Source organism: Neophocaena asiaeorientalis, unplaced genomic scaffold (assembly GCF_003031525.2).
Source record: "Neophocaena asiaeorientalis asiaeorientalis breed wild unplaced genomic scaffold, Neophocaena_asiaeorientalis_V1.1 scaffold177, whole genome shotgun sequence".
Classification (NCBI taxonomy): domain Eukaryota; kingdom Metazoa; phylum Chordata; class Mammalia; order Artiodactyla; family Phocoenidae; genus Neophocaena; species Neophocaena asiaeorientalis.
The window spans coordinates 15,513,627-15,524,884 of NW_020172779.1; the positions used below are offsets into that span (position 1 = coordinate 15,513,627).

General features: G+C 52.1%; 1 protein-coding gene across 1 annotated transcript in view; it reads left to right on the forward strand.

The window, feature by feature from the left end:
- The window catches only part of TG (thyroglobulin), a 239,456-nt gene extending 233,577 nt beyond the window's left edge, over window positions 1-5,879 (forward strand). The window contains exons 45-47 of the mRNA XM_024741005.1: window positions 3,380-3,514; window positions 4,665-4,855; window positions 5,754-5,879. Coding sequence (XP_024596773.1) covers window positions 3,380-3,514; window positions 4,665-4,855; window positions 5,754-5,872 — 445 coding nt within the window. The 3' untranslated portion in view covers window positions 5,873-5,879. The remainder of the gene's footprint in view (window positions 1-3,379; window positions 3,515-4,664; window positions 4,856-5,753) is intronic.
- The last annotated feature ends 5,379 nt before the right edge of the window (window positions 5,880-11,258 follow it).

Sequence of the window (11,258 nt, forward strand, 5' to 3'; positions counted from 1 at the left end):
GGGCCGACCCCAGGGACTCTGGGCTCCCCCGGTTCCTATGCAGCCACTGAGATGCACAGACCTCAGCCAGCCCAGTGGTGGTAGTGGTGCCGGTGGACGACCCTGTGCAACAAGACCAAGAGGACAGCGGGCCTTGGAGTCCAGACCTGGTCCTGGCATCGCTGCTGAGCTTCAGGGCCTTGGGAGGAAAATGGCCTCTGGGAGCCTCAGTTTCCCCCAGTGTAAAACTCCATGAATCATTCCAATACCACCTACTCACGGGGCCCTTGAGACAATCAAGGTGACAGTGATTTGTGAACTACCAAGCGTGGGTATTAGTGAGAGATTTTTTATCGCCCTTCTTACGACGTCTATCTTCCTGGCATGTTTTTGTCCTGTGTTCCTTTTCCTTTTATGTCTCTTAAAACACCACTGAGAATTTGGGGCATTGTTACCCAAATTAATGGGTATTGATTTGGTTCTCAGCGCTGCACCCCCAGAGGTAGAGTAGACAGAGACAGGGTTTGGGGTCTGGGAAGCAGCTTCCGACCCTGGCTCTCCCGTGTCCCTTCACCTTTCTGAGCCTTGGGTCATTGCCTGGAAACGATGCAGGTGATACACTTTGCTTCCTGGCTGGTCCTGAAAGTTGCTGATCAAAGACCAACCACAGTCCCTGGCGCATCTCAGGTGCTCAGGAAACAGTAGCTCCGAACAGGCGCTCAGCAGGGCTGGCCACCGACTCTGGGCTCTCGTCTGAGCTTGACCAGAGCTGGGCAAAGGACTTGGCTCTTCGGGTCCCAGGACCTATAAACTCTGATGCCACTGCCTCTTTCTGCTTCCTGCTCAGGAATGAAGTAAAGCTTACAGCTGCTCTAAGAGGGTTGGGGTCCCTGACAACAGTTGCAAAGAGACATCACCCTTTGGGACTGTTACTCTCTCCATCCTGACCGAGTGCTGTCCGTCCTGTGTGGCTCACACTGTCTCGTGTTCCTTCTATGATGCCTTCCAGTGGAGGTGGCCGATATTCACACATAATAACCCATAATCACAGCAGTCCCTGGCATTTGTGAAACACTTGTTTTAATAGCTTCCACGTGCGATGGCTGCTCTGGTCTGTATCTCACAATGTAGAAACTAAGCCTCAGAGAAGTCAAATGACTCATCCAAAGTTCCACGGGTGACAAGTGACAGAGCGGGGTCTCTGCTGAGTGACTCAGTGGCGTGTCGTTTCTTCTGCGCCGTGCTCCTAGTCACGTGTACACCTGCTGATAATTCTTATGATGAAAGGAGGAGTTCCAGCTCTCGAGCCCCTCAGAAGTCCCCAGGCTGGGCCAGGTGCCTGGCTTCCAGCTCCAGCCCCGCGCTGGTGGGTCACCTCAGTTCCCGACATGAGCAGGCAGGGGTAGCAGAGAAGGCCCCCTCTTGGCTTGAAATGTTCCCCTTCACATCCCTCATCTTGAGGGTCCCCTTTCCTGTCTCTGGGGTCATCACAGTGAGTCACCCTGAGCCAGCGTCACACTGTCTATTCACACAACTTTGCATCTTGATTTAGAGTAGTTTAGCCTCTGTACAGATTGCCTTTATCTAGGAGCCACCTGGTCTGAGCCCTTTCCCAGGACATCTGTCCAATCGGTATATCTGCCCATTACACCGGCGTGGATGAGAGTCACTGGTCGCCTGGCCAGAGACACTGCTGCTACCTTACAGATGGTTGATCACATCCGGAAGTATTTAGAATGATGGATGAGAAAGCAGCGGGCCAGGCCTTTAAGTACCTACTGCATATACACCGTCTTATCTCCAGCTTCACAGCAACCCTGTGCCATAGGTATTTTATACCCGTTCCGTAGACGACGAAGCAGGGAATCAGGGAGGTCAAATAATTTCCGAGAAGTCACGCAGCTTGAAACTGGAGGAGCCACGACCCGGGGACGGCGCCCCTGGGCCCCTCCAGGCCTGTGGTTAGCATCGTGCTCCCTAGCAATGTTCCCGACCCGACCCTGCTGCTCAAGTTACAGCGTGTCTCTGTGTCAGTCAGGAAACCGCTCTGAACTTCATCTGTAAGATTAGAGATTGGCTCTTGTGATAAATTAGGCCAATTACAAGGTCACAGAACACAGTCTCCACCCAAGATCGTGCTCATTTCTAACACCAAGTGCAATTCGGGGGGGGTTCCCCAAGTCACCCTCCGATCTGATAATTCACTAGAAAGACTCACAGACCTCACGGGAAGCTGCTTTATGCATGGTTGAGGTCGTCACCGGGAAAGGATGCAGATTAAGATCAGACAAAGGAAGAGCGACATAGCGGCGGGCCTGGGGGCTTTCCAAACACGAGCTCCGCTGTCCTCTCCCCATGGAATCAGGAGGGCTCACCCTCTGGGCACTGATGTACGACAACGACGATGCACACAGAGCGGTGCCGACCAGGGAGGCTCCCCCAGACTTGGTGTTCAGAGGTTTGATTAGGACCCCGTTACATAGGCATGATTGATTGCCTGTGTGGTTGGTGTCAGCCTCCAGGTTGACTGTTTCCATGTGACCCAAAGCCCCCCACCCTAAGTCACGTGGCTGGTCTTCGGCATGGACGGCCCCTGCGCTGAGACTGCTGAGTGAGGCCACATTTACAGAAGGTCCAGCGTGGCCAGCCGCTGCCCTAAACAAAGACACTCGTATCAGGTGTGACATGGATTACCTCCCAGACACCAGAGGGCAAAGGCCAGACTTCTTGGGAAAAGCCAGTTTCTCTACTACACAGCTTTAAAGTCCCTCCAGCTTTTCTCCCACTGCTCACTCCCGTGGCCCACTGTACCAGTGCCAACTCAGTCCATTTAAACCACTCATCTGGCTTCCAAATCTTTATTCCCCCCGTCTGCTGCATATTAGATATCCAGTTCAGCACAGCATATATATTACTAACCAGCTATGTGCCAGGCACTGTGTTAGGGTTTGTTCCATGGATGAATAGCAACCTTGAAGAGCTGGAAAGTATAAGCCATCTATGAACAAGGACTAGCACAGAGAAGGGGTTGAAAATGCAGGCTGTTTTGAACAAACAAATGTTCAATTGATACTCTAAGTATCATGGTTGGAATGTGGTCAAGAGAACATTCTCTTGGAAAATTGCTTACAAACTTACAGAGGTTGTTTCCAGGGAGTTAAGTGCTCAGCACTGAGTACACTTTAACCCGTAGATTTGCCATGGATCTGCCCCAGTGGGGCCATTGGACTAAGGGCCAAGCAGAATCTCTACTAAACTAAGCACCAAACAGTAATCCTAAACATAAAGAGAGAAAAATCTTCGCTGGGCAAAGAATATTGGATTTTGGCTCCTTTGGTTCTTCCAGCAGTTTATTATTCCTTTAACTTTTGCTCCTTCTTCTTTCCGTGTGTTTTCCCAGCTTGGAATTGCTGGCAGATGTTCAATATGCCTTTGGGCTTCCCTTCTACCCTGCCTACGAGGGGCAGTTTACTCTGGAGGAGAAAAGCCTTTCGCTGAAAATCATGCAGTATTTTTCCAACTTCATCCGATCTGGGTGAGTGGACCACGTGTGCCTGGAGGCTGCCCCGCGCATTCCCTCCCCTCATTCTGAACTCAAAGGCCACACTTTGCGTTGATGGACTCACCCTTTCCTCCCTACCACTGGTCTCCCCAGCTCAGCCTCCCCTTCTAGCCAAAATGACCTTTACATAGATTAGTCTTAACAAAGAAACATCCCAGTCACACACTCCCTTGTTCAGCCACATTTGATGGCTCTAGATCAGACTTTCTCACCCTCGGCACTGTTGACACAGGGCTGGATAAGTCTTTGCCTGTGGCCGTCCTGTGCATTGTAGGCTGTTTAGCAGCATCTCTGGCCTCCACCCATGAGATGCTGGGAGCACCTCACCCCTGTACCAGTTGTGAGAACAAAAATATTTCGGATATTGCCAAATGGCCCCTGGAAAGCAAAATCACCCCAAGTTGAGAACCACTGTCTTAGATGATCAAATGAAGTTACGACACTCGAGACCCTTCCTTGTCTGCCTCTGGCCTCCCCACAAGCCTCTATTCTAGCCCAGCTATAGCATACTCACCATTCCCACTTCCAGAACTGGTTCCTGCCCTCCTTTCCACCCTGTGGTTTACCTGTCTTCCTTTACACCAGACAAGCAGTGCTCACCTAGCACGGTGCTCAGCCCCCTGGAAACTTCAAAGGGAAGTTGACCTTCAAAAGGAAGGTGGCCAACAGGTTTGCCCAGCTCCTGGCCCACCTTCCTGCACAGGCCTTGGGCAAACAAAGGCATTCCAGACACTGTCTGTGGTGTCCAGATAAAGGACGCCAGGACTGAAAGAGACACGGTGACGTCTTGAGCGTTCAGAGAGTCAGAGGGCAGCATTAGGTCCTGAGTGACACTGCTGGGTCGCGAGCTCACACCTTTCCTCTTCCAGAAATGGCCCAAGAGCGATGAGTTCGGGCTTCTGCAACCTCTGTTGTGTGTAATGCAGCTGTTAAGAGCACAGCCCTGGAATCCCACAGGGCGGGTTCAGCTCCTGCTCCGACACCTGAAGATGTGTGACGTGGTCCTCAGAGACCACGTGTAAGTGGGGAGTGATCCCAGGTGATGAAAGGAGAGAGCAGTTTCCCTCACGGGGAACTTTCTTGCCTCCTGGGGAACTTTCTTTCTTTCTTCTCATTCCCCTAGAAATCCCAACTACCCGCACGAGTTCTCCAGGAAAGCGCCTGGATTTGCGCCCCCCTGGCCTAACTTCGTGCCCCGTGACGGCGCAGAGAGCTACAAGGAGCTCAGCGTCCTGCTGCCCAATCGACAGGGCCTGAAAAAGGCCGACTGTTCCTTCTGGTCCAAGTACATCCGGTCCCTAACGGCCTCAGCAGGTAGGGATCCAGGGCCACTGGGTTATTGGGATGCCATTGGCATTGCCCCTTCCTGTGAGGAACTCACAGTCTTTGGGGGGGCGGCTTCTCTTTGTCAAGGGCCTCCTGTTCTGATGGGGGATGGGAGGGGCACAGGGAGAAGATACTGGGAGGCCCGGGCTGGGGAGGGCTGGGCGGGTTCAGTAGGGAACCGATGGCAGCATTGGTGTGGGGAAGGAAGGCAGGGTCTTGAACCTCACGCCCGCTGCCCTTGGTGGCTCGGACGAAACATCTTGGAGAGGGATTCCTAGCCGGGGGAGAAATGGGTATTTCACTGCTTCCTGTTGAAGAGAACTTCCTGTTGCAAGGGTGCTGAGAAGAAGTGAATCATAGTGACGGCACGGGGAATATAGAGATCAATGCAGTGCCCTAAGAAGCTTCCAGAAGAGTGGGGGAGTGAGTGACAGAACCCAGCGAATGTCCTTCAGCTTTTTGGGTGCCATGATGGAAGTCTACCCCCAAGCTAGTGAGACCCCCAAAGGAGGGAGGACTCACATCTCCCCGGAAGCCTTCCTGGGGGAGGTGGTGCAGGGCTGAGGTTTTCAGCGTGACAGGAGCTCTTCACGTGGGGAGGGGCAGAGTCTAGCATTCAGCAGGGAAGCGACCTTTTGCCCAATATACATTTTAGACTCTCAACTCTGCTTTTATCTTCTCAGTTGATGAACCCAAGTCCCTTGTACCCTTAGCATGTCCCTAGAGCCAGGAGGTAAGTCTGGTGCCCCACCCCAGAAATGTCCCTCTGTAGGGCATTAGTAGGGAACTCCCATCAGAGGCTGGGGTCTCTTTGGGCCAAAGGGAAAGAGACGAGGGAGGATGAGTCCTGAGCCAGGTTAGACCAGCCTTGCCTCTCCTGTTCCAGGTGAAGCTGAGGATGGGCCGTCGGCAGGGACCGAAGAGGAAGGCCATCCGTTTGGCCCTGGGCTGACAGAAGACCTCCTAGGTCTCCCAGAGTTTGGCTCCAAGACCTACAGCAAGTGACCAGCCCCCGAGATCCACACCCCCACCCTGCCAGCCTCACCCCAGCTGCCACCCTGGACACCTTATTCTCCAACTTAGCCACTAACTTTCAATAAAGTGTCTACATGCAGAGAAGCATTGGTGACTCAGATTTGTTCATTCAAGAACATCCCTGGGAGACACCAAACTATGTCTTAATAATGCTCCCGAGGTTTGAATCCCAGGCTGCTGTTTCCTTCCAGTAAATGTTGATGGAGCATCCTCTGTGCATCAGGCCCTGCTGGGTGCTGGGGACGCAAGGACCCAGGGAATGGGGATCCATCAAGGGCAGGCCCCAGAGTGACACAGCCTCGCCTGTGTGTTAGAAAGAGTTCTCTTGTGAAGGTTCCAGAATGGAGGTAGGAGACCAACTCGGGTTGGGACGAATCTCTGAGTGAGAAACAGTATGGTCTGGAAAGAGGCCATGAGGGCAGAGATGGAGGGGAGGTCCAGATCCATGGACTCTGCAGGAAGTAGAATTGGCCTGACTGAGTGTGAGAGGGCAGAGGTGCAAGGATGCAGAATCTTCACCCCAGCTATTGGTTGCATTTCCAGATAAGCACCTGAGTTTATCATTCATCTCCTGAGGGACACATTTATGAAGGCAAATCTTCTGTTTAAAACTTTTTTCTTCCCCACCCCATCCCCATTATACATACACGCAATTAACCCAAAGTCAAAGCAGGTGGGGCCGGTTAACAGTCTGTCATTTACATGGCATGTCATAAAATGCGTTCACACGTCATTTCATTTGAACTCAGACCAAAGTCAGTGAATATTCATATGTTGGGACTATCACCCCCATTTTGCAGATATGGAAGGCGGAGCTCGGAAAGCCTTATGTTACGTCTGAATTCACACAGGGGCAAAGCGCAGGATCAGAGTTCAACTCAGGTCTCCTGACTTCTCTGTTTCCTCACTCTTCCTGGACTTCACATAAATCTATAGCCACATCATGTGTCCTGTAAAACCTATTTATATCACTGAAAACCCCAGGTAACCTCTAACCTTCATTATAGGCTTTTTTTTGTTCCATTTAAGTAAACAAAGACCCAGCTACAAGGCCTTAACTAAAGAAGACTCCCAGAGGCAAATGGTCCCAAGATTGATCAGTGGCTCAGTGATGCCATCAAGGACCCAGACGCTTTGTAACCTTCCTCTTTGCTATCTTCAGCACGTGGATGATGGCTCACTTCACTAACACAATATAGCTGCCACAGCTCCAGACATCACATCCCCTCCTGACAGCATCCCATGCTGGAAGCAAGCAGAGCAGGGTACCAAGGGCCTTGCCTGCAAGTGTCTCTTTCTTTTCTTGGAGGAAAATCTTTCCCAGTAATTTCTAGCCAATTTCCCTTTGCATCTCATTGGCCAGAATAGAATTGTATCCCCACTTTTAGACCAATCACTGACAGTGGGGAATGGGCTTACCATGATCTGATGAGACCAGGCATGACTTATTCCCTAGAGTAGGAGATATTGCTGTCCCAACAAAGCTGGGTGAAGTTAGCAGAGATGAATGGAGACAGTTGTTGGGTAGGTAGCTGTCATTCTGCCACATAAGCAATCTTTGCTCCCAAGACCAGAAGAGTTTGTCCTGCCCACTCATCCTTGGGGCCATTCTTGTTTGACCTGGAGTTGGAGTTGGCCCGCAGCACCTCTACCTCTTCAGTCCAGAGTGGGCTGTAAAATCAGGTGAGCATGAGTGCCCCCGTGTCAGAGGTCATGGCCCTGGTGCTTCCTGGTACCTTTCATATAGGATCAGGCTCCGGGGCCTGGGGACTCAGACGGGGGGCAGGGGACACAGCGCCGAGAGGCAGTGCTCTGCCTTCCCAGGCCTGTTTGGCTCTTTTTGGGGATCCAGAGGTGGAGGTGGGTGAGATCTCTCTTTGTTTCCTGTGGCTGCCATAAGACGTTACCATAAAGGGTGAGGAGGGTGGTCCTAAGACAAGAGTAATGAATGGTCTCAGTTCTGGAAGCCAGAATCCAACAGGAAGATGTTGGCAGAGCCAGTGTCTCTAAGGCTCTGAGGGAGAATCCTTTTCATGCCCCTCCCTCAGCTTCTGGGGGCTGCTGGTGACCTGTGGAGTCCCACCAATCTCTCTTCCGTCTTCGCACGGACTTCTCTGTATGTGTCAAATCTGCCTCTCCTGTCTCTTACAAGGACACCCTACATCCAAAATGATCTCATCTTGAAATCCATAATTACAACTGCAAAGACCATGTTTCCAAATAAATTTATACCCACAGGTACTTGGATGAAGACTTGGACCTGTCTTTTGGGGGGACACAATTCAACTCACTGCAGGATTCAAGACCTGGGGGGTCTGACACTGTGTCAGGGAGGGATGGGAGGGAGGCTGATGCCCAGGTGGCCCACCCAGGACTGATCTGGGAGAGCCTTGAGCTCAGATTCCCGCCGGGGGAGAGAGAGGAAGTGGCCAGCGCGAACTTTGGGGTGAGGCTTCACGCACCCAGAAGGCCCTGCTGGCCTTGCTCTCTCCACAGCCCGGCCCTAACAAAACCAATAGCAGCATCACCATTTTCTGAGGTCTCACACCCTATGCCAAGTTTTGTCCTATAAGCGCTGTCTCATTTAATGAAATCCTGTTCTCGTGTTGCCATCAGGAAATGGGTGCTTGAAATTCTACCCCTGAACCTTTGTTCCCTTGGTTTCAACTACAGTCTGTCTCCAGTTAAAGTACCAATTCCCTGCAGAAGAAATGAAGGTTTCTCCTCTACCAGCACCTAGTGGGGGCTTTGAAATAAGACAGGCCTGAGTGCAGTGCCTGCTTTTTCAGGAGCTCACAGTAGGGCAGTGACTTGGAGTAATTCCTTTAGCCCAGTGGCTCCAGGCCTTGGCTGTTGGTTAGAATCATCGGAGTGCTTGTAGCAAATCCCAGCGCCCAGGCCACACCCCAGATGGATTAGATCAGAATCCCAGAAGGGTTGCCGGGGGGGGCATCAGGGGATTTTAATGCACAGTCAAGAATGAGCCCCAGGCTTCCCTGGTGGCGCAGTGGTTGAGACTCCGCCTGCCGATGCAGGGGACACAGGTTCATGCCCAGGCCTGGGAAGATCCCACATGCCGTGGAGCGGCTGGGCCCGTGAGCCATGGCCGCTGAGCCTGCGCGTCCGGAGCCTGTGCTCCGCAACGGGAGAGGCCACAACAGTGAGAGGCCCGCGTACCGCAAAAAAGGAGAAAAGAATGAGCCCCATTCATAAGCTCTCTAATCTTTAGTTTCATCACCTGTAGAATGAATTCAGCTGTCTACTGGATGAGCAACATTCAGCAATGGGTAAGCGGGAAGTATTTGTATTTTCTCCTACCATTTCCCATTAGTGGTCGGCAGAATGATGGCTCCCCAAAGATGAACACAGCCTAATTCCCATAACCTGTGAATAAGTAGGGCTACAGGGCAAGGGGACATTAGAGTCGAAGATGGAGTTAAGGTTACCAATCAGCTGACCCTAAAATAGGGGGAAAATAGCCGGGATTACCTGGGTGGGTCCATTGTAATCGCAAGGGTCCCGAAAAACAGGAGGGGGGCAAGGGAGAGGACCAGAGAGACGCCAGCGTGAGAAGGACCTGGCCTGACACAGCTGACTTTGAAGATGGAGGAAGGGGTTATGAGTCCAGGAATGTGAGTGGCCTCTAGAAGAAGGAAAGGGCAAGGAAGTGTGGATTCTTCCCTAGAACCTCTAGAAAGAAATGCAGCCTGCGGACACCTCGATGTTAATCCACTGCGAGTCACGTCAGTTTCTCATCTACGGAGCTGTAAGATAATAAATTTGAGCTGTTTTCAGCCCATAAATGTGTGGTAATTTGTTACAGCAGCCGTAGAAAACTAATACATTGCTGTGCTTGTTCAGAGTATATTTTCTCCTGTGCTTGGACCAAAGATCAGGCATAGCTTGTTAATTTCCTGGTAATAAAAGGTTCACTCCTGTCCAATATCAAAACCCCAAGTTCACCATTGATAGCCTGGAAAATGGGGCATTCACGTTCTTTAACCTGGCTGGGGTAGGTGATGGACTGATGCTCACAGAGCCCATATGGCCCACCGACTTTGTAAACCCTGCACGTAGGGCCTAGCACCAGATGCCACCGGCTACTCGTTTGCCGCCTTTGAAAACTGAGACAGAAGACATCCCATTTGAACATTCTGTCATCATCCTCATGCCGACTTTGCAGATCCACCCTCTGCTGATGTGCTGTGTACAGGAACAGAACACAAGAAAGTGCTGTCCACAAAGCCTGGACAGTTAGCCATTGATTCAGGCTACCTACTGCATACCAGGCAGTCCGTGAGAGAGGCAGGGATGGGGAACCAGAGGGTCCAAGGGCCAGGCCGTCTTGGCTCTGCCCTGGAACAGCTCTCAGAAAAGCCTGGCCAAAGAAACACATACAGTAGTTAGACCGTCCGAGCTGGAGGAGGCCTGAACCCACATCACGAGGAAGGAGCTGAGCGGGGCTCGCTCAGTCTCCACCGCCAGCCCTGCCGGGGCTGCTCTCAGAACTTGGGCCCAGCTCCCATTCTAGCACTTTCTCCTGCACTGCAGACATGCCTCTGCAAGTCCCTGTCTGTTCCCAGATGGTCTGGGCCAGCCTGACGTGTGGCAGGGCAACCATGAAGACGTCAAAAACTTTCCCCGCCTCTGCTAAGGGCAGGAAGGCCCCAGGACACCTGGCATCAAGGCGAGGGTCACCCTGGAGCCAGGAGGTGAAGGGGGCAGCACCTCCCCCTGAGAACCATGGTGACCTTGGGGATCAGTAAGGCAGGAATCAGGAAAGGAAGTGATGACATTCACCGTGAGTCCAGCGTCGTTCTGAGTCAGCTTCCTCCTGAGCTGGAAGCCAGACAGACAAGGGGATGAGGTGAGGAACTTTCTCAAAGGGAAGTTGTAGCACAGCTTCAAGTCCCCCAGCTCCAGGCCCCGGCACAGAGGCCCCGGGGTGTTGGGAACTCGGGGAATCCAGGGTCCCCAGTAGAGCTGGGAAGACAAGGGCATCTCCTCCCGGACCATCCAAGGCTGTCAGGCCATCGGTCCAAGAAAGGTCTGAGCGTGTGAAAATCACCCGAGGTTCCTGTTCTCAAACTTTTGAGGATACGTAGGTCTCGGGTAGGGCTCCTAAATCTACATCTTCAAATAAACAATACCGCTACTTAAGGAATTCCTCCCTTGTTGCCCCCTCTGCCATAATCCCATTTTCCCGACTTCTCACAGTTTTCATTTTAGTTCAGTCTCCCCGCCGTGACTGTAGACCGTGAATGTGTTTCTATTTGTGATTTATCAGCGTCATACTAGGACTATTGATTTCCTGCTGAGAAAGCTGAAGACTTAGCTCACTTCACCTCGCCCAGCC